Source organism: Vicugna pacos, chromosome 10, assembly GCF_048564905.1.
Source record: "Vicugna pacos chromosome 10, VicPac4, whole genome shotgun sequence".
NCBI lineage: Eukaryota > Metazoa > Chordata > Mammalia > Artiodactyla > Camelidae > Vicugna > Vicugna pacos.
Window position 1 is genome coordinate 17,809,470 of NC_132996.1, and position 23,335 is coordinate 17,832,804.

General features: G+C 36.0%; 1 protein-coding gene across 2 annotated transcripts in view; it reads left to right on the forward strand.

Annotated features, from left to right (window-relative positions):
• The window catches only part of DLG2 (discs large MAGUK scaffold protein 2), a 1,735,130-nt gene that overhangs the window by 363,843 nt on the left and 1,347,952 nt on the right, over positions 1-23,335 (forward strand). For both annotated transcript variants that reach the window (XM_072969091.1, XM_072969075.1), the window contains one exon: positions 646-720. In XM_072969091.1, coding sequence (XP_072825192.1) covers positions 646-720 — 75 coding nt within the window. The remainder of the gene's footprint in view (positions 1-645; positions 721-23,335) is intronic.

A 23,335-nucleotide genomic window follows, 5' to 3' on the forward strand; every position in this document is an offset into this window, starting at 1 on the left:
CAATTAGAAGTGAATTTATAGGAGTTACAACAAAAGATTAGGTTAGCCTGAGATACATTTCTTATGTGAAAAGAAGTGCTTGGCAAATGGTTTAGAATGTCAGATCTCTGTGCTCCTTGTTTCATTTCTTTGCACCTCAGTTTTTGATGTGACAAGAAAAGCCTTTGAAAATATATCCTGTACAGTTTTACATTCTGGGATTCCATGAAATGCCCAGGAGAGAATCATCACCACTAGCTCATAATCTGGAAGGGAAGACAAATAAACAGGTCCTTCCATACCATGACACAAGGGATCTCCCAGGGGTATGGCATGTATCAGGGTTGTCTGGGAGCCTGGAGGAGAGACCTGCCTCTAGGGTAGGAGGCTTTTCAGATGGTTCCTGTTGGCACCTGAAAGGCCAGCTGCTGAGGAAGCCTGTTGCCAGAATCTATTAGAGTATATACAAAAAGCAAAGAATACTTTCCTGTGCTTTGATTAAGAGTAGAAATTACATAACCTAACTTATTTCAGCACTGAAAAGTCATTCTCAAAGCTCTTCCTATACTTGTAAATATGGTAATAAACATATTGATGATAAACAAGTCAACCAGTGTATGCTGCACATAATTTATAGAACATAATATTGTTTTTACTTATTTGCAGCAAAACCAAGGTAAATGCCCAGCCCAGAATTGTTCAGTGGAAGCCCCTGCTTGGATGCCTGTCCACCACTGTACTGTAAGTTTGATTATTTGATTATTCTAAGATTGGCCAGATTAAAGGAGAATTATTTTTATATTTTGGAACAGTATAATATGTTTGGAACAACCTTAGTGGAATGGGCTAAAATACTCTCTTGAATTCTAGAGTACAACAAAACTTTTGAAAAGAGAAAGAATATCTTCTCAGAAAGTTTTGCATTATAAGAAATATCTGATTAGGGATTTCATGTATTTCTCTTTTGGAGTCAGGATAACTTGCGAAGGATTTGTCTAAATGTGTTATGGTTTAGAATTAAGCGGTCCTTAAAATGAATATTTTTTTACATATATTTTTCTCAATAGCTGCATATTCAGCAATGCTTGATTTTAGATGCCTTAGAGAAGGATTCTTTCTCTTCTGCCATTGTTGTGTTGACTGTTTAATAGTGATGAGTACACAGATTTGCAATTTTCAAGTCTTTCTGGTATAATTATAGCCTCTACATTTGTGTGAAATCTTCCATCAGAGAATTTTCAAGTGCCTTAAAAACAAACAGGTACTATGTCATTATTCCCGTGTTGCAAATAGGAGACTTAAATGCAAAGGGAGTAAGAATGATGCGTCAATTGTAAAACTGGGAATAGATTCTAGACACGCTGACTGTCCTTTCATGAACTCATTCCACTGTGCTGTGCTCTGAAATAAGTGAAGAAAGTGGCTGATTTGTATGATACATACATTGCCTGATGGAAATGAGGAAATGGCAATGGTTCCTCTGGGAACTGTGTGTGCTGTGGCAGTTTGCATGTCATGAAATAATTTGTGTGTGATGGAGGCAAGAAGTTCAAAAGTTACTTTTGGAGCATTCCCCTCATTTAACTCACCTTGCAGGCAGCATAAAATGATACGTGGAGCTCTCTGAACATCTATTGTTGAGGTACAAGCTTCTGAAAGGTGCAGCAGGACTATCATAGTATGACTTATTGACAGTGTTATAAGGCAGTAGGCCTAGGGGAGCCTACTTTGAATACAGGTTGTGTGAGAGAATGAAGCCTTTTTCTTTTTCTTTTATTTACGTGTGGAAGGATGCAAAGGTAGGATCACCTTTAATGAAGGAGAGATGATGATGCTAAATTTTGGAGGCATTCCTGCAGTGCGGAGGCAGCCTAGATTTGCTGGAGATTTGGAGAATAAAAAATGTCACACTTTTGTAAGCAGATGGTCAGAGGGGAGTGCATGCTTAGGGACTCTGCTGATACCAGAGAAAAGATGAGTTTTAATAATTCTGTTTCTTCATCAGTCACTCCTGTTATTGTGTCCCTCATGACATTATCTCACAATTTCTGATTTATATGTCTATTTGCTCTTCAGGGCCCTAGTATACCTACACCTCGGTAAATCCCTGGTACATGGTAGGAACACTGTAAGTGTAGATTTAATAAGTGAATCTTCAATCTGTAGATTTCCTCTTTATGGTAAGTTTTAGTACATTATTTTACAACTCTCACATTTCTTGCTAAAGAGGAATGAATGTATTTTTACTTTCGTAGGTGGGTGGTTTCCATTTCTCACCTTCAAGTCTCCTTTTATACATTTTCCTTCACAGAGTACCACTGAATATATGTTTTGAGAAATTTTGTTTTCAAACGAGATAAAATTTAGTATTTTGATTCAACTCTATCAGGTACTATGCCAATTGTCAGAGACAAAAAGATAAATAAGACAGTGGTCCCATTTTATCAAATACATCCATGTGTAACACCAGTAAGAATTCTGATTAGTAGCTGATCCTCCAATACACTGATAACTTCAGCCCAAAATAAAAGAAAGTTGATATTTTAGTTACTTTGGAGCTGGTGTAATGAGTAGTAGTCTCAGACAGAAAGAAGCACTCCGAACACTGGGATTTTGATATTTTACAGTGGTCTATTCATTCCAAATATCTGGTTATATACAACACTTGGGTACATAGAAATGAGGAAAGAATAATTTGGTAATGACTTAATTCACATTATACAATGAGAAATATGGATAGTTAACTGTAGTTAGCAAAAGCATATTTATGAAATAAAACTACATATCATATGTAAAGTACTTCTGGTATTTCCATTTTGTCATCTCTCAGACAGTAGAGAAAATCTTAACCTCCTGTGTTTAAGAGGATGTCTTGTCTGTCTCAAGAGGTCCATGGGCTAAAACAAATTATCAATAAATTAATACGTATTTACATTCATCATAAATGGACAGTTTCTGTTATCTTTGTACATTTATCAAATTGACTTGATTCTTCCCTACATTTCTCTCCCTGCTGTCCTATTCTTGTTTCTTGGTGTTTTGCTCTGAAATGATTGTACGCTTATAATTGAGCTTCATTACTCTTTTCAAAAAAGTCTTGGTCTGTGTGCATATGCCCCCAGGTTTATTTTCAGTGCAGAGCTTTTGTCATTGGTTTTTCTAAGGATTCTCTCTCCAAATTGCTTTGCAAATGCCTGTCAACAGCTACATATTGCCTTGAAAATGACTTCTTTTACCACTTGCTCACTCCCTTCCTGGATGCTCTCTTCTGGCACTCTACACCTCTGTAATAATGGGACCAAGAGGTATTTTCAAAGACTTTTCCTTTTAGTCAGAATAATTGTGTACAGAAATCTTACCCCCAATAATTATGTATTACATGGACATATTTATACCTGCTGAATAATTATAAATGAAATATCTTCTCCGGAAAGAAGTGTGACAGTTTTGTTTATTTCTCTCTCCTTTTATGGCTACATTAAGCACTAGAAGGATACCCTTCCTCACCTCTACACTTTAAATTTAATTGTATGCTCAGTGGTTTGTAGGATCATGAATATGAACACAGTGGTTACCTGAACCCCTGCCACTTATAAACAGGTTCTGGGGCTCAGGTGAAGGCAGGCAGATCCATGAATCTGTGATGAACTAGGCTAAGAATTAGTTCCTGGCACTTGGAAGTAAAGAACCTTAGACTTGACTGGCTGCAGGAGGCTTGAGCAGCTGCTGCATTTCAGGCCATGTCTCTGGACCACTTAATATGGTTATGGCCTATGTGTGGATTTGGTCACTTTGAGGAAAGTCCCCAAACACAATCTTTACTTATTAGGCATTACTTAAAAATGGCTGTAATGTGTGATTTTATTTAATAGACATATGATATACACATGCACATGATTTGTCTAGGATAATTGCTTTGTTTCTCTGCATGTTTGCACACTCCCTTACTTCTTGGAAATTAAAAAATAATGCAATTAGAGGAATTTCTAAAAGCTAAGTTGAAAATAACGTCCCTGCTATTATGGAGCTTATCATGGGTATTATTAAATCTATATATCTCTAGTGTATAATATTCAACCATAAATAGATACATGAAATATTTTTAAAAATCATGGGAGCATTTGGAAATAAGAACACTGCTCTCTGAATACATCAACTCTTATTTACTCAATCAAGAAGCATTTACTGAGCATATTTTGTAAGTTATAACTGACCCTTGGATTCCTCAAGATAGAGCAGGGAACAATACATGTAATTAATCATTATATGGGTGATACATGCTATTAAATGGCCTGTACAAAAAAGCTATTGATTTTCAGAATGGAGATTTGCCTCAGGATGAATTTTGGAAGACAGAAGATGCAGTATTTCTTAATAGTTAAGAGTACAAGCTTTAGAATTGAATAAGGTTTGTGTTAAAACATGAACTCTGCCACTTACTAGCCATATATATAAAACATTGGACAATTCACATAATCTCTCTGAGTTTTTGCACATAACAAGATATTTTGAGATTTATATGATAATGCATAACAGGTGTTAACTAACATCTGGAGCCTGGTAATTGCTTGAAAAGTACTGAGATAAAATAGAGGAAAGGATAGGTCATTCTAGAAGGAAGTAGGTGAGCAGTATGAGTTGGTGAAGAAAAGCATAAAAAAACAGGCAGTAACTCTCATTAACTTAGAGCTACTGACTTGTATTTATTTAGGAGGCCCTTTCTTCAGAATGGAATTCAGGCGAGGATAGTCAGAACTCTCTGACTTTAAAAGCAGAAATCTTGAAGCTCTTGAAAAGAAACATTTTGCTCTCTGACAGTAAGAAACTGATGATATAGGAGTGTCATATTACCAAAAGATGTTTGTATTCAGAGTAATAGAAAGCCATTTTTGAAGAGTGGGGCTAGATACTCTTTTTAATTTAAAAGCATATTAACATTTCCCTACTATGTCTCTTTAGATTATGAAAGTAATTTTTCTCTTTTACGAGAAACCAATAAAAACAGACATTCCTCAAAGAAACCAGAGGAGATGTTCTTTTAAAGTGTTAATTGTTTCAGCATGTTCTCCCAGACCTCCTCCCATTACCCACAGTTGGGATCGTTCACTCTAATTGAAACCAGTTAATACAATGTGTATAAGCTATTCTGTAATAGTTTATAAAGGTTTTTTTCCCTCTTTCTTTTTGGTGGCTCCTCCCTGACTTTTTTTTCCACCACAGTTCATTGTGTGACCTCATTCTGTATAGAGGCCACATAAATACCCAGACTGTGGTACTTAGAAACGTCCACCCCAGTCATAATGTTGTGTCTGCTCTCTGGGTGTTTCCAGAGCTCCTACGAACACAGCACCCGCCAGGCAAACTCTGCTGCTGGGAAATTACACCCAGGATGGCTTTGACGAATATTTTCTTTCCAAAGACTGGATACAATTTTTATTTTTTAGGGCAAGGTTTTCATACCATCAGCAGTTAGTTCCCTTATAGAACAAAAAGTCAGTATATTATCAGATAATCGCAATCTTAGGAAAATTATGGAAAATTGCAGAGTACAGGGCCTTAAATTGGTCTACACTGGGATTAGAGTGCATCTGGCATACGGGTGGTAGCCATGGGGTTAGAAAAGAATGCGAAGGGGAAATTACCTTAGAAAAATCACAGTACCCTTTCAGAAAAGTGTGCTCTGTGGACTGGCTCTGATTCCAACTTGGCTGGAGTAAAGGCCTTATTTAAATCAAGGAAAGTGTGAAGATTAGACTGACACAATGGATACATTCCTTCTGGTCCCTCTCTTCTGGTCCTTATAATACTTTGAGCTTATACTGGTTTCTTCTGTAGGTCTGAAAAAGCCTGTTGGGAACTGTAGGACTCATAGCAAACAAATAATTTTGTTTTGTACACTGATTTTTGAAACATGCTCAGAAAGGGAATCCACAGTATTTATGGAGTTTGGGGGTGATATTGGTTCCTGAGAGAGATGAAAGGGCATTTCCAGTGAGCACACATAAAAACTGTACAGAATATAGAACAAAAGACATGTAAATGTATACCCAACATGCCCTGCACAGAGATGAATGTTTCAGGTACTCAAGTTGTTGGCAAGATCTGAGAATCTATATGGAGGAATGCTGGGTAACCATCTGTAACCCAAAGGCAGGTCAACAATAAAACTGAAAGCAAAGTTTGTGGTCAGTGTCCCAGCGTTCTCTTTCTGCACCTTTTAATATTTCCCTAGAATTCCCTCTTTACCCAACTTGACTGATTTTGGGTCCTCAGCATTCACCTACCTCTTCCTACCTTCTCTTTTTTGCCATGGAGCCAAGGATCTGATAGAATACAAAATTAATGTAAATCCTTATGATATTCTTCCTATGGATATGTGGATTTGTTTTTTTGTTTTGTTTTGGTTTTGATTTTTTTGGTTGTTGTTACTGTTGTTTTCCATCAGTGTTCTTATTTTTTCCCCAAAGATTTACAAAGATATAATTCATACAGTGTACAGTTCATCCATTTAGAGTGCACAGTCAGTGATTGTAGTACATTCACAGAGTTGTGCTACTGTCGCTACAACCAATTTTAGAATATTTTCATGACCTTAAATGAAACTCCATGCTCATTAGCAGTCATTCCCCATTCTTCTTCCCCTCAGCTCCTAGCAATCACTAATTTGCTTTCCATCTCTATGGATTTGTTTATTCTAGACATTTCCTATATATGGAATTATAAAATACATGTGATGTTTTGTGTCTGACTTCTTGCACTTAATGTAACGTTGGAGCCATTTGTGTTATTTGCCCTTTTTCAATATTATGAATAATACTACTGTGAGAATTCACATGCAAGTTTTTGTATGGATAAAGTAGTTGCACAGTTTTTACATTCCCATCAGCAATGTATGAGGGTTTAAATTCTTGATATCTTCATCAACATTTGTTATTATCTTTTTAAATTTTACTCATCCTGGTGGGTATGAAGTAGTATCTCATTGCGGCTTTGATTTGCATTTCCCTAATGTTTAGTGATGTGTTGAGCATTGTTTCATGTACTTATTGACTACTCATTTATCTTTGGAGAAAATGGTCTGTTATTAGATATATGATTTGTAAATATCTTGTACCATTATATTAATTGTCTTTTTCCTTTTTGATAGTATTATTTGAAGCACAAAAATTTTAAATTTTGATCAGGTCCCATTTATCTTTCTGTTGTCACTTGTCTTATCTAAGGAGGTTTCACATAACAAGGTCACAAAATTTACTCCTGTGTTTTCATCTATGAGTTTATAGTTTTAGCTCTTACATTTAGATCTATGATCTATTTTGAGCTAATTTTTGTGTATATATAGTATATATGGATAGCCAAGTGTCCCTGAACCATCTGTTGAAAAGTATTTTTCTTTTCCCATTGAATTGCCGTTCCATTTGTGTTGAAAATCAATTGACTATTAATGTAAAGGTTTATTTATGAACCTTCAATTCCATTCCATTGATCTATGGCTATCTTTATCCAGTACCATACTGTCTTGATTACCACAGCTTTGTAGTAAGTTTGAAATTGAGAAATATGCATCTTCAACTGTTCTTCTTTTTCAAGATTGTTTTGGATATTCTGGATCCCTTGCATTTTTTTATATGAATTTTAGGATTAGCTTAACATGTCAATTTCCATAAAAAAATCATCTGGAGTTTTTGATAAAAATTGCTTTGAATCTGTAGATTAATTTGGGGAATATTGTCATTTTAACAATATTAAAGCTTGTTCAAAATTGTTAAATATCTCACGAATATTTTCCTATTTATTTAGATCTTCTTAAATACTTAATAGCTTTCAGAGTATACGTTTTTCATTTTTGCTAAATTTATTCCCAAGCATTTTATTATTTGTGCTGCTATTATAAATGAGTTTGTTTTCTTAATTTCATTTTCAAATTGATCATTGCTAGGGTGTGGAAATTCAGCCAATTTTTATTTATTGTTCTTGTATCTGTAACATTGCTGAACGTATTAGATAGTTTTACTTCTTCCTTTGCAATCAGGTGGCTTTTATTTCACTTTCTTGCCCAACTGTTTTGGCTGGAATATTCAGTACAATATTGAATAGAATTGACAAGAGCAGATATTTTTGTCTTGTTCTTGATTTTAGGGGAAAATTCAGTGTTTTAACATTAAATATGTTGTTTACTGTGGGTTTTTTTTATAGATGCCTTTTATCAAATGGAGGAAGTTCCCTTCTATTCCTAGTTTGAGTGTTTTTATCATGAAAGGGGGTTTGTTTGTTTTGGTATTTGTTTACAACACTTAACACTTTCGTGTACTGAAAGAATGCCTTGGCTTTCTGTTGAGAACACTAGTCAGAACTTCAGGATTCCTGAAAGTATAATCTGCTTACTCGTAGTCCACACCTGACTTTGCCAAAGGATAGCTCTTTCCTTATTTAACAGGTGAGAAAACTGAAACTCAGAGAAGTAAATATTATTTTGGCATCACAAAAAATATTTTTTGGTATCCTTTTGCAACCCAATTTGTTACTGTTTCTGATGTAATTAACCGTCTCTCCTGAGAAAATTTATGCCCTTGAGTTTCCTGTGGAAAATAATGAATTCAAAAGAGACTGGCTTTTCAGTAGCTGTGTGTGCCTTGTGTCATGGTAGGTGCAACCTAGATTCTCTAAATTGAATGTTGAACAACATTGCATTGTTGGACAACCATATTGGCAGCCATAGTAGCACATTTGGAGGCCTTCGTTCACAATACTGTCAGGATTTCTGGTCTTATATGATTTATTTGGAGAAGAAGACCTTGTAGATAACCATTATGTAAAGAGAGTTATAATAAAACTGACTATTCAGAAATTTACTTATGTCCTTCCAATCAGAGCTAAAGAAATTTTAATAATGGATATTCTTTAAGAGGATTGCTAGGCTCTATCTTTCCTCTTCCTGGTTTCATCATTTCATGTAGGAATTAAATATGACATATTCTCTCAGAAATCGTTCCATGACAGAACTATAAGCTACAAGATTGTTTTTCACAGGTTTATAGAGGGATGCTCATAGAGTATGTGGTGATTCAATAATTTATAAATTATTAAGAACACAAAAAAGCTACACTGTGTTGTATCTGTAGCTTTTCCAGTTCAAGGGCTTTGTCTCTGGGCCCAGAAAAATCCCTGGAAGGATTGAGTTTTTGTTTTCTCTGACATTGACTTAAGGAACCTTCAGCTATATATACTGAATGTTTTTACTTACTTAGTATCCAGCAACCTCAATTATGTAGTATAAGCTGAGAGACATCTATAAATAAACAGTAATTGTGTTGAAGTGGGTTAAAGCAACATTTCAATGCTCAGAACTCATTTACAGAGTACCTACCTATTCTATGACATTCATAAATGTTGGCCATGAGTCAACACATAAAAATCTAAAATTATGCCGAAAGATTTTATTGGAGAAGAATTACCTTTGTGACTTCTGTGGTGACTAAAATTTTGCAAATTAAAAAAAGTTCAAAATACAAAAAGCATGTTATACTTCAAAGGTTAAACTTTAATTCTCTGATGGGTGCATGTTTGGAAACACTTCTTTGATAGTTTTTATTGATGAGCAGATAGCTAGTATATTTCAACTCATACAAACTCTCAGGGCAGTGGATACCTCTCTCCTCCAACTGAGGTAATTGAGTTATTGGTTTGAATTTGTGGTAGAGATAAAAGTGGTGTTGAGGGAAGCAGGGAGACTGACAGGGAAGCAGGGAGACTGACAGCAAAACAGGGAGCCCTGGTGATATGTGAAAGAATATTTGCCTTGGGTTTTTTAGTGTCAGTGATTGTTAACAATACAAGGCACAGGTATGTATTGGCATTACATGGTCATTTCAGTGTGGATTAACATCGTTTCTACTGAACTTTCCACTCATCACTTAAGGAGAGAGCGTTGCATAGTAGTAGGAGCTTAAGTTTTGGAGTCAAGCAGAACTTGTTGAGCTCTCCTTTCTCACTAGTGTTATGAACCTCAGTAAGCATTTCAGCATCTCTTTGTCTCACTTTTCTCATTTGTGAAGTAAGAATAATAATAAATGCCTACCTTGCAAAATTATTTTCAGAATTAAAGACTATATATGCAATATGCCTGAATCAGTTCCAGACATATAATGGGTACTCAATACATGTTGATTTTGTTATTATTATGACATGTTTATTATCAGCACTGGAGAACTCTGAAGATAGTTACAGTTTGAGATCTATATTTGCCCTACTTGAGCAATGAACTCTGATGGATTGGCCTACTTTCAACTTATCCCAGGTAGTATAAAATGTAATTGAAAAGTATGGAGTTTGAATGTTTAAATGAGCTAATTTTCTTTTAAAACACATAAAGATTTCATTTTTTTTTTGACAGTGATTTCTATTACAATTTCTGTATCTTGGAAAGTCATTCGTGACTCAGAGCCATTGCTATATGTGTGTGTGTGTGTTTGTGTGTGTGTGTGTGTGTATGTGTATATGTATGTATGTATGTATATAGGATTCTTGAATTCCTGAAAAAAAATATGGGAGAATGGGTTTCAGCATTGACTGGTGAAAGAGCCTCTGGAAACATACATGATTGATTTGGTTATGGAGTGCCAAGTGTCGTGCAGTTATGATGGAATTGCCCTTCCTTTTCTATAAATAAAATAAATAAATGTCTTATGAGCTCTTCTGGGTACCTTTCCATAGTTATTATTATTACTCCCTTTTATTTGATGTTTTTAGGTCACTGTGAAACAAATATAGACATCATCAAATGTTCTTGGTTTGGGTGCTGGTGGCTGTTCATAAACAAGCTACAGACATGAGCATGAGTGACAGCTTTTCCAAGTGAATAATCCTACCTTGAGAGTTTCATATTGCATAAATCTTAAAAGAACTTTTCCTACAATAATGTTTAGGGGAGGAGTATATTGCATAAATTCAGCATTTAAATGAAGGACATATAACATATGAACAGGAGTGTATTCTAAGTAGTAATGGTTATAGGCTTTTAAAAATATTTATTCTTTGTGCATTTTTTTGCATATTATACATTACTTATAATGAACCTAGAAATCCAAGGAAATAACAAAGAAACATTCTTTAAGTAAGTGAATTATACAAAGAAGATATGTAGGTGTTCCTGTCAAAGACTTCCTTACACCAGCTTAGTATTCTGACTTTCTGAGCTGCTCTTCTGATTGTGTTCAACCCCTGCTCAACCCTTGCCTCATTAGATTTAGCCTCAGGTAGTCCAAACGGGAAATTGTTCCACCAGGCCATATCTGTAGCAGCAGCCAGCTTCCTACGACCAATGCAGAGCAGGTGTCAATGCCAAACCTCTTGAAGCAGCCTCCAGCTACTCTAGACGTCTGCTGAAGGAATTGTGTAAATGTTTGGACAAACTGTAGCCTGAAGATAACTTTTAACAGTGCTTGACACAGAAATGGAACACTAATTGCTGCAGCTCCTTAAGGAGGTCCTTTTGGCAGCAGGCAGCCTGGTCCCATGATTGCCTCATAAAAGCAGCCCCTCCCAGCCTGTATTAATGGACTGGCTTCAACAACAAAAGGTACAACAAATGCATTTAATCAAAACACCAAATCTAAGCATGATTGGAAAAGATGGAGAAGGAGCAGGTTGCAATAATGACCACTCTTCCATTACAGCAATGAGGTAAAATGTATACAATATTTCATTTACTGACCCATATATTTTCAACCAACTCAGAAAAACACCTCATTAAAAAAAATCAATGCCATTCCAGACTGGATTGGATATATCTCCCAACCACAGGAAAAAAATGCTAATTAATCTTGAGGGCTCTTTTAAATTGCATTTTGGTGAAGTAAAAATTTTGCATAATTTAATATCTACAACTTAATTAAACATATCCTATAAATACCCTCCCTAAATATCCTAATACTTGTTCTGTTGAAAGAATCACTTTGTTTCTGCAGTGTATTTGGTCATACACCATTGTTCTTTAGGTTGTATCAGCATTTTCATTAAAAAGTTGTACTCTATTTATAACTTGGAAGCAAAAATGTACTGTGAGCTAAAACTTAATGTCCTAAGTCTTTGTTCAAAAGCAGTTTTCTTAAGTATACACAGAATGGAAGTTTTATGATTCTGTCAAAGCTTGAAGTCTATAGGAAGGCCTATAAGACACCAACAAAAGAATCTCATCTATTTCTGTGCATAAGACAGCCATAGAATATGGGAAAAATACAATGCTGTGGAAGGGAATACAGTCTTTTCTGAAACTCTGCTGGAGAAACAGGGGACTTAGGTTTTACTCTTGGTTGCAATGCTTGAAGGACACTGGAAAAATCATGGACTTTGGAGTCACCTGGAACTGGTTAGAGTCTTACCTTTAATTTGAGAAATTCCTTCACCTCTGAGCTGTGTGTGTGCATTGAATGAGATGACATACATAAAACTTCTGCATACCATTCACTTCCTTCTCTTATGATTTATGATGTTTGAAGCCACTGACTTGCTTTTCCTCCATTTTTAAGAGTATTTTTTTCTGAAAGTTGATTTTTATTTCCTTAAAATGTTGCTTAAACATAAAATACTGAGTCAAACAGATGGTAAAATGATTCCAAGTCCACCCCTAAAGAAGGCAAAATACTGTACATAGTGTTCCCTTCTCTTCAACTTTTTTGGACTAGTTTGAGAAGGATAGGTATTAACTCTTCTTTATTCATTTAGTAGAATTCCTCTGTGAAGCTGTCTGGTCCTGGACTTTTGTTTGCTGAAATGTTTTTGATTACAAATTTAATTTCACTACTAGTGATCAATCTGTTCAGATTTTCTATTTCTTTCTGAGTAAGTCTTGAAAGGTTTTATATTTCAAGAAATGTGTCCATTTCTTCTAGGTTTTCCAGTTTGTTGGCATATAACTGTTCTTAGTATTCTGTTTCGTCTTTCCTGTATCTCTGTTTTATCAGTTGTTATTTCTCCTCTTTCATTTCTTATTTTATTTACTTGGCTTCTCTTTTTCTTGATGAACCTGGCTAAAGGCTTATTAATTTTGTTTATCTTTTCAAAAAAAACCCAGCTCTTGATTTCATTAATCTTTTCTATTATTTTTAAAATTTTAATTTTATTTCCTCTCTGATCTTCATTATTTCCTTCGTTTGCTAACTCTGCACTTTTTTCTAACTCCTTTAGGTGATAGGTTAGGTTGTTTGAGATTTTTCTTATTTCTTGAGGAAGGTCTGTATCACTAAACTTCTGTCTTAGATCTGCTTTTACTGAATCCCATAGGTTTTGGAGGGTTGTATTTTTATTTTGTCTTAAGGTAGTATCTGATTTCTTCTTTCATTTCTTCTTTGACCCATTAGTTTTTTAGTAACTTATCATTTAGGCTTCATGTATTTGTGTTTTTTCCATTTTTCTTTCTGTAATAGATTTCTAGTATCATACTTTTGTGGTTGGAAAGAAAAATGCTTGGTGTTTCTATCTGCTTAAATTTGTTGAGACTTGTTTTGTGGGCTCGTATGTGTCAATCCTGGAGAATATTCCATGTGCATTTGCAAAGAATGTGTATTTTCACCTTTTTGGATAGAATGTCGTTTAAATACCTATTAAGTCCAACAGGTCTAATATGTCATTGAAGAGTACTGTTTTCTTACCGATATTTTGTTTGGATGATCTGACCTTTGATGTAATTGGTGTGTTAATGTCCCCTACTATTATGGTATTATTGTCAATTTCTACCTTTATGTCTGTTAATACTTGCTTTATATATTTATGTGTTCCTATATTTAGGTACTTACATGTTAATGAATGTTATATCCTATTCTTGCATTGACCATTTTATTATTATAAAATGCCTTTTTTCCTTTTGTTATAGACTTTGTTTTATAGTCCATTTTGTCTAAAATGAATATTGCTGCCCCGACTTTCTTGTTTTTTTATTTGCATGAAATATCATTTTCAATTTCCTCACTTTCAGTCTGTATGCGTCTTTAACTCTGAAGTGAGTCTCTTGGAAGCAGCATTTTGTTGGGTCTTGTTTTTTTAAGCTAATCAGCCACCTTGTGTCTTTTGATTGGAGCTCTTAGTCCATTGACATTTAAAGTGATTATTGCTAGGATGTATTTATTGCCATTCTGTTACTTATTTTCTGGTTGCTTTTTAGTCTCTTCCCTTGTGGTCTGATGTTTTTCTCCAGTGATATTCTTATGTTTCCTTTTCTCTAGTTTTTGTGTATCTAATATAGGTTTTTGATTTGTGGTTAACATGGGATTCATATTATGTTGACCTGTAACTATATCTGCTTATTTTAAATTGGTGGTCATTTAAGTTCAAACACATTCTAAAACATCTACAATTTTTTACTTCCCTTTCCCACATTGTGTGCTTTGGTGTCATATTTTGTATCTTAATATTTATTCCTTCACTATTAATTGTAGTTATAGTTGATTTTATAGTTTTTTTGGTCTTTTAATCTTCATACTAGCTTAGTTAAGTGTTTGATCCACAGCATTTAGTGTGTATTCGCTTTTACTGGTGGGATTTTTCCTTCCCTCTAGATCCTTACTTTTTGTTATAGCCTTTTCTTTTCCATTTAGAAAAGACTTTAACATTTCTTTTAGTGTAAGTTTAGTATTGATGAACTCTTTGGCTTTTGCTTGTTTTAGAAGTTTTTTCTTTCTCTTTCAATTCTAAATTATAATCTTGCTGGGGAGAGTATCCTAGGTTATAGATTTTCCTCTTCAGCACTTTAAATACATCATGCCATTCCCTTCTAGTCTGCTACGTTTCTCCAGAAAAATCAGCTGATAGCCATATGGGGGTTCCTTTGTATATGACTCTTTTTTCTCTTGCTGCCTTTAGAATTCTTTTTATATTTAACTTTTGCCATTTTAATTATGATATGTCTTGGTGTGAGTCTGTTTGGGTTCATCTTGTTTGGGACCCTTGTACTTCATGTCCCTGGATATCTCTTTCTTTCTTCAGATTTGGAAAGTTTTCAGCCATGATTTCATCAAATATATTTTTGACCCTTTTCTGTCTTCTTCTTCTGAGACCTCAGTAATGCAAATGTTGGTATTCCTGATGTTATCTCAGATATCCCTTAAACTGTTGTCATTTTTAAGAATTTGTTTTTCTTTTTGCTGCTCTGATTGTTTGATTTCTATTATTCTGTCTTCCAGATTACTTTTATGTTCTTCTGTGTCACCTAGTGTGCTATTTATTCATTCTAATATATTTTTCATTTCAGTTGTTTTCTTCAGTTCTGACTGGTTCTTTCATATATTTTCTAGTTCCTTGTTAAAATCTCAATGTGTTTATCTATTATTTTCCCAAATTCAGTTAGCATTTTTATTACTGATGCTTTTAATCTTTTTGTGGTAAATTGTTTCTGTTTCAGTAATTGTTTTTCAGGGGCTTTTCTCTTCTTCTTTTGTGTGAAATAAATTCTTCTTTCCTCTCATTTTGCTTAACTTTCTCTGACTCTGTGCAATTTGATGAAACATTTACCTATTCTGGTCTTGAAGGGGTGTCCTTGTGTGAGAATTTGTGTGTGCCAAGGGACTTTGTTGGGAGAGCTGGATCTGACAGCACAAATCACATCTTCCCCCAGGATGTGCTGGCAGCTATCACTTTAGTAGGATGTGGAGCTGGAGATGAAGGGTCTAGATTCAGAGCCAGTTGTGAGGCAGGGCTTCCCTTCTGCTCAGTTGCTGTCACCTCCCTAGGCCAGTTCAGGCTTGCAGGTTGCTAGAGCAGAAGCCCTAAGGGCTGGCTCCATTCCTTCTAAGTGCACGTTCTCCCTGATCTCAGCAATGGCATTCTCACTGCAGAAGGAAGCAGTGCTGGAGCAAGAGGGGCTGGAGTGGGTGCTCAGCATAGATTGGGGTTCAGGCTGTGGCAATGTCACCCCAGTAAGAGTTCCAAATCACTCCCAATGAGCTTCCTCCACAAGAATGTCCATTCTTTCCTCATTCAGATGTCATTCTGGGTCAGCTCTGACTCCATTTCCCACGAGCATACACTCCCCTCAGTTCCTATAGCCTTCACTTCTTGTGCCATAGAGCAAGAGAGGCTGGAGTGGGTGCTTGGCCTGAGTTGGTGCACAGTCTGTGGTGGTCCTGGCACTAGTGACAGTATCAGGCTGCTCATGATGTGTTGCCTCAGCAGGCGCCAGCTAGGTCCAAGCAAATGGCAAGCTGGCTCCATCATTCACAACCATGCACTTCCCTTGGCCATGGCAGCCCTCTACCTAGTGTGGAGTTGTGTTGTGGAACAAGAGGAGTTGGAGCAGGTACTTGGCTCAGGCTTGGGTGCATGCTGGGGCAGTCTGTTTCCTCTGCCTTGTTTCTGGAGTAAGCAAGACTCCTCATGAATGGAGTCTAGGTTTCTTACAGCCCTCCTGTTAGTCCTGCTGGTTTCAGACCAGCTAGGAGGCATGTCTTCCTGGTGTCAGTCCCCAGAGCTGGGGCGCCCAATATGTGGCTCAAACTGTTCACTCCCTAGGGAGGATCTCTGAGCCTGTGTAATCTCCCACTTCTCCTGTGTTATCTTGCAGAGGTACAGATGTGGACCTGATTCCTTCTCTTCCCTTCCTGCCTGATTCCATGTGGATCTTTTTTATAGCCTTGTTTGTGCAGACTCTTTCTGCTAGTCTCCAGTTTGTTTTCAATGAGACTTATTGCATATGTAGATGTATTTTTGATGAGATCACGGGGGTGAAGTGAGCTCTGTGTTTTCCTACTCTACCATCTTGATCTCCCTACTCCAATCTGAAGAGTCTTTAAGACATAAGTAGAGGTGTCTAGTTGACCTATGAAAATAGACAGGAGGTCGGTAGCCGATAAGAGATGCAAGGTCAAGGAAGGTGCTTTTGCTTTCCTGAGTGAAAAATGAGAATATTTACAAGCTAATGTACTGGAGAAACCAACTAAGTTAAGGACTTAGAAAGGTTTAATAGATTATTCCATGAGGAAGTCATTGATAGAGTAGTTAAAATGATAGGGTTTGAAGAAGGTTTGGAGAGATAGGATGTTTACAATATGTGTTTTAGACTAATAAAATCTTACACTTCATTGAAAAATGCTGATGAGAGATATTATTAGTGTTAGTTAAATATGTAAGAGAGAAAGCTTAATCAATATCACTGTTTCCTGAGAAGATGGGAATGAATGAGATCCAAAGACTATGTGCAGTGGTTGATCTCTCATATGTAAGCACAGATGTGTATCTGTATATTTGCATGTGGGAAATTGAGAAAAATTCACTTTGATGGCTGACTTCTATTTACTATATGAGTTTGTGAAAAGGAGAGGTGAAGAGAGAGGGTATCAAATATTGGAATAATCATTATAGAGAATGGGGAGATGAGATGACCAGAGGGAAAAAAATGAGACAGCCTAGAGTTTCTTCAGAGTGCAAGTAAAAGTTTAGTCTTTTAGGGAAAGTGCTGTCTGACCAAACCCACTCCACAATGTGGTCTCTTTGTTTTGAATTCTCTCAGCTCTTACACAGAGGCAGCCTCTATCACATCATGCCAACTGACTTGTTGCATGTTGGCATAGTTCTCTGACTCTTACATACATGCATATCGAAGCTCTGTAACAGAAAAGGGCAACTCAAGGACTCAAGGTATCAACATGGTTGTGTGATACCTAATAGAGTACTGTGCCCGTAATGGTGGTTACTAAGGGCTTATAAAACTTGAAGGAATTTTATTAAGCATGTGTCAAATATGAGCTAAGAGCAAAGATGTAATTCTTTGTTTTGTATATGGTTTTATGTAACAAAATGTAGAGATGATTATCCCTGCCTTTTTCAATGAAAAGGGTGACTTCTTTTTATTTTTAAAGATTTGTTCTAAGAGTTGTGGCTTTGAAGCCTCTCTTGACCTCTAGGACTGCTGCTGAGCCCCACCAGAATTAATATGGAATTTATCACACTGAAGAACATTTTAATGTTCATGTGATTCTCTTCCCTATTAGTCTGATTCCTTATGCGAAATGGCTGAATCTTACTTAATTTTCATTTCTCAGAGTCTAGTCTAGGGCCTAGTATATGCAAGATGCTCATTAGAAGTTCTCAAAATTGAAATGCATGGAATTCAAAAGATGTACCCAACAGAAATCAATATTGATTCTCTTGACTACCTTCAATTCCAGGAAGTCCTGTTTCTCTCTCAATCCTCTGTCTCCCTGTTTACCAAGCTGCTTAAACCAGAAACAGAATTTCCTTTAATTCTTCCTTTTTTCTCACCTACCATATTCAGTCCATCATCACTGTTGTCAAATCTACCTCCAGAAGACTTCTAGAGTTTGTTTATCTTCACCTTGACTGATATCATCAGAGTCTAAGTCACCATCATCTCTTACTTGGACTACAGATAAGGAAAATTTCACCTGATCTTTCATTTTCATGTGCTCTTCCCCCCAACAGCTCAAATAATCTGAAAAAATATGTAATTCTAATCATCTCAGCTCCCCTCCCTTAGTCACAACCTTTAATGGCTTTCCATTGCACCAGTGATGCATTTAAACTCCTTGGTACAATGTCCCCAAGTCCTTGCATGATGTGGCCTTTGCCTGTCTCCTTCAGTTCATAGCATGACAATCTTTCCCTCACTAATTGGCTCTAGCCACAATTGTTTTTGTTTTTGTTTTTTCAGTTTTAGAAGGCTTTAACTGCCTCCTGCCTCAGAACCTGTGCTATCAATATTTCATGTATCCAAAACATTCTTCTTTCCACACTGGACCACTAGCTCCTTTTGGTCTTTGAATTTCAACTTGAACATGACCTTTTCAGAGATATCTGGGTTCCTGTCCACAGGTTCCTCCTGGAGGATTATTTTTCTCTCTCTCTACTGCTAATTACTTACTGCTTTCCTTCAAAAACCCTTTCACAATTTATAATTGCATATTATTTGCTTACTTGTTTATTATATTATAGACTGTAAGGCCAGGAATTTGTTCTGTTTACTGGAGTATCCTGTGACATAGATCTCATTATATATTTGTTCAATGAATGAATGCGTGGATGCATCAGTGAATTAATAAGATTGAATGAATGAATGCATGCATGAATAAAAGAATAAAGCTTGCCAAATGAGACAGCTTGACCTCACAGGGTTATTGTGGGGATAACATGTGGGAATGAACACAAAGCTGTGTACGCTTATTAAACATTTACACTATGTTAAATTTACTGAATCCTGCTTTGCTTCATTGCTTCATATTTTAGTTTACTTTCGTGCTATGAGAAAAGATTTAGAGCATCTTGCAAGTTAGATTTTCTTGTCCTTCTTGCTAAGCAGCAGCCTGTTGATATGCCATAGTTAATTAATTGAAACAAATTTCTTCATAAAAGTCAAATCTGATGACCTTTGGATGATTTGCATATTTATGTGCATGTGCACATAGTAATGCATACTAGTAAGACACATAGGTCTTACAGAGAAGTGTGATATGCCATTTCTTGTGGAGTGCTGCTTTAGCTTGGGATTAAATTGTTTATCTTTAGACTGTGAGTCTAATTTTGAGAGCTACTTGGTCTTTATGAAAAGGAATGTTTTGTAGCATTATTGTTTCTCCTGGCTTTTCTTTCTTCACTCAGTTGTTCACTTCTCTTTTTTTGTCTAGGTTTTCTTTTACTTTAAAACTTTGTATCACAGACCACCTAGTATAATTCTTATCACGTAGCTAAGGGAAGCTCAATTTTCTCACTCTTCTTAACTATTGTGTCTCATCCTGTGTTCCATATATTTTGGATTCTTGAGAATAGTTTACTTGACCAATACAATTTTATGCATGGTACCAGAAGTGAAGGAAAACTCTAACAAAAGTGGGTAAGTAACATCAATTCCATTATGTGAAAAACTGGCTCAAATTTATTGTGATTAATGAATTTCAGACTCTTGGTCCTACTAATTTATACTGTAGCCTAAATTAGACCATAACTATGGGGAAAACATCAGAATTATGGAAATCTAGGTAGTTAGGTATTATAGGACTATGACTAATTAAAAATAGATAGCTGATTAAGGATATTATTTCCTATTATTGTAGGGCACATAAGGCCAACTTCACAAGATTTTTTTACCAAGGCATTATGAAATAGAAAATAGTCATGGTTTGTTTTAATGATAATTTTTCTCTCTTCAACCCAACCATACAAAATTGATAATAATGCCAATAAGACTATTTACTCATCCAATAGACACATATTAATTACTTGCTATATACAAAGGACTCTTCTAGGAAAGCAGTATAGTGAAGTGCTTAAGAACATCCAACTTTGGAGTCACAGTTCAAACGCCTCTTAGCTGTGACTTTGGGTATGTAGCGTAATCTTTACGCAGTTTTTTTTACTTACCTACATGGTAATGTTTTATGAAAGAGTTAAGGTGGAAATGTAATATTTTTTTCACATTAATGTAATTAAATTATGTAGAACTCTTAACATAGATCCTGGTACAAATAAGCACTTTTTGCCAAGCTCTATGTTAATGATAAATAATAACCACTCTTAGTTTAGTTCCTTTTCTTATTCCTGTTTTTAAAATAAATCTGATTATTTTATAAAAAGGTAACATTTCATAATAATATCATAATTGTAAAATTTAAGTTAAATAATAAGTTTGGTATAGATGTAGATGAAAAGATGTATTTAGAAGATGCATAAGATATTGTACTTGAAGATGATCACCCTATTCCTATCCCACTGATATCACTTAGTACTTTGAAAGGCAGCCATTTTATTGTTTACTCTAATATTGAACCCAAATCTGCCACAATTAAGTTACACTCATTTGTCCTTGTTATTTTGTCTACACAAGTTCAATCTGTTCCTAATCTACGCATGCCTACAAAGGCCTGCAGTAACATGGCATGATCATGGAACTGCATGTTGTCTCAGTAGCCGGACCAAAGGTTCCAAGTTGCAGAGATTGCCAAGAAGGGACAGGCAGCTAGATTATGGACAGCTTTGTATTATCAAGGTGTCTCTACTATAAATGGTACAAATAACATGAGAAGAAAATGCATCAAGCTAACCTCAGAAACTTGTGTAATGATATGGCATCCTTGATTGGGCAGTCTTGGAATCACTGTCCAGCTGTGAATAAATGCTGAGAGTTTTTCTGTGTCCTCTCTCCAAATGTATACCTTTGTGTTTATATTTCAAAAAACTTGTGGGCCTAAGCCCCTAAACTGAATATGTATTTCTGACTAGAGAGGTATAAATGTGCTAAACATGTATGTCTTAGAGTGCTATGATGGCATCGTTTTTTGCTTCTCTGAGAGGGGTGGGTAGGGGAGGATATAGTTCACTCTATTAACAAGTAATAATTCAGCAACTACATACAAGCACTCCATTGGATGTCTACTGTGTTACGGACAAATTTATGATGTATTTGGGAGAGCAAAACACAAACATGCAAAAAGATAAAGAACAACTATAGGCCAGAAATGTTAAGTTACAATGCAAGGGTACTGACAGTTTTTCTGCAGATATTTGGAGGAGGGGGAAAAAAAAAACAGTTTCTAGCATCATCAAATGCCCTTGAGATTGTATCTATGAATTTCTATATTCCTAAGACTAATTTTAGAAGCCCATAACTAGAAAGACTTGCATGAGATGATGGACTGCTTTGTTGAGTTAGGGTGACATTCTGGATTGATGTCAGTCCAAGCAAGGTGCAGTACAGCACCAGAGAAAGGCTGCAGATGCCACCATATATTTCTCAGCAATGCAGTGGGCAGTGTTGTCATCTTGCTCTCTTTTTACTTTAGTCCCTTAAAAATTATCTATGAGCAGAATTGTGAAAAAATAACCAACAGAATCAAGAGTCAAAAGTTTCTTGAGAGGTAGATATACAAAGTATGACTGGTAGGGCGCATCATGCCTTCAAATTCCAAAACAAACTAGCAGTTTACATGGAACATATTATCTCAGCCACTCTAAGGATATCTGCATAACTTTGAGGGGCTACTTTGGTCATTCAAGATCATACAGTTTTCATTAATTCATGTTCTTTCTAATCAAAATATCCCCTGCTCAATTTAAGTTAAGATACTATTGAGTACAATTATGTATAAAGCATTGTGCTACTCCCTAGGAGCACCTTGGTGAACTAGTCTCTACCTTCAAGGAATTCACATTCTCCCCATCAGAGATGGGATGGTAGGTTGTATCTATCTATTGTTGAAGGATAATGGATAGAGACATGGATTACCCTGCCAAGAGTGGCACCCACCATATCGCCACTCATCAGTTATGTTACTTAGATTAGCTGATAACCTCCTCATCTGCCAAAATTACACTGGTGTTTTCACTTTATATTTATACTACTTATATTAGGGGACCTCTGAGGGCCATCCTGAATCCTACTTTATGTTCCTAGCCCATTCACTCTCAACTTTGCAGTGACTATTCCATACCTTCACTTTCCTCAAAACTCCACTCTCACTCTCAGCTGAAATGCTTGCTTTCTGTTTCACTGAGAAAGTAGGAACAACCAGAAAGGAACATTCACAATCTCCTATCCCCATACTCTCTGACCTGCTTGCATTTGTACACACATATTCGGACTTCCCTTCTAGTACCCTGCTTGAGGCCACCGCCTACACCTTGTGTGCTAGATCTCATCTCACCTCCTCTTTCCCATCTAAAGACCATTTCTCTGGAAATTCTCTACTCTTTATCTCTCTCTCTCATGCGTCATCAATTTTCTCCTTTCCTATGGATGTCCTTTAGATATTGCTATAGTACCTGTTATTTTAAAAATCACGTTATCCTGCATACCCTTCCAGCTGCTATCCATCCCATTTTTCTCCTTTTTTATAGCAAAACCCACAAGAAGTATTCATACTGCAGTTCTATATCTTTTCATTTCTGTCTTCCCATTCTTATTTGAACCCATTTTATTCAGGTTTTTGTTTCTAATATGCTGCCAAATCACTTTTGACAGAATCACCAAGGATTTCCATGATGACCAATCCAATGGATAATTTCTCGATTCTTAACTTACCCATGTCCAAAATCCTTCCTCTTTGAAAACTTTCTTTATTTGCCTTTAAGGTATTTCTGTCTCTCTCCTGATTTTGTTCCTACCAAAGTGGCTACTGTGGCTCTGTCTCTCAGTGGTTCTGCCTCATCTCCTTACTCCTGAATTTCAGAACACCCCAAGGCACAGCTCTAAGACCTCTTCTTTTCTTTATGTGTGATCATTCCCTAGATGATTGTACCCAGTCTCTTGGGTTTAAATTCTGTCTATAAACTGATAAGGCTCGAATTTATGTTTTCAATCCAGACTACTCAATTGAGCTCCAGGTTTATATATTCAGTAGCCTACTGGACATCTCCACTT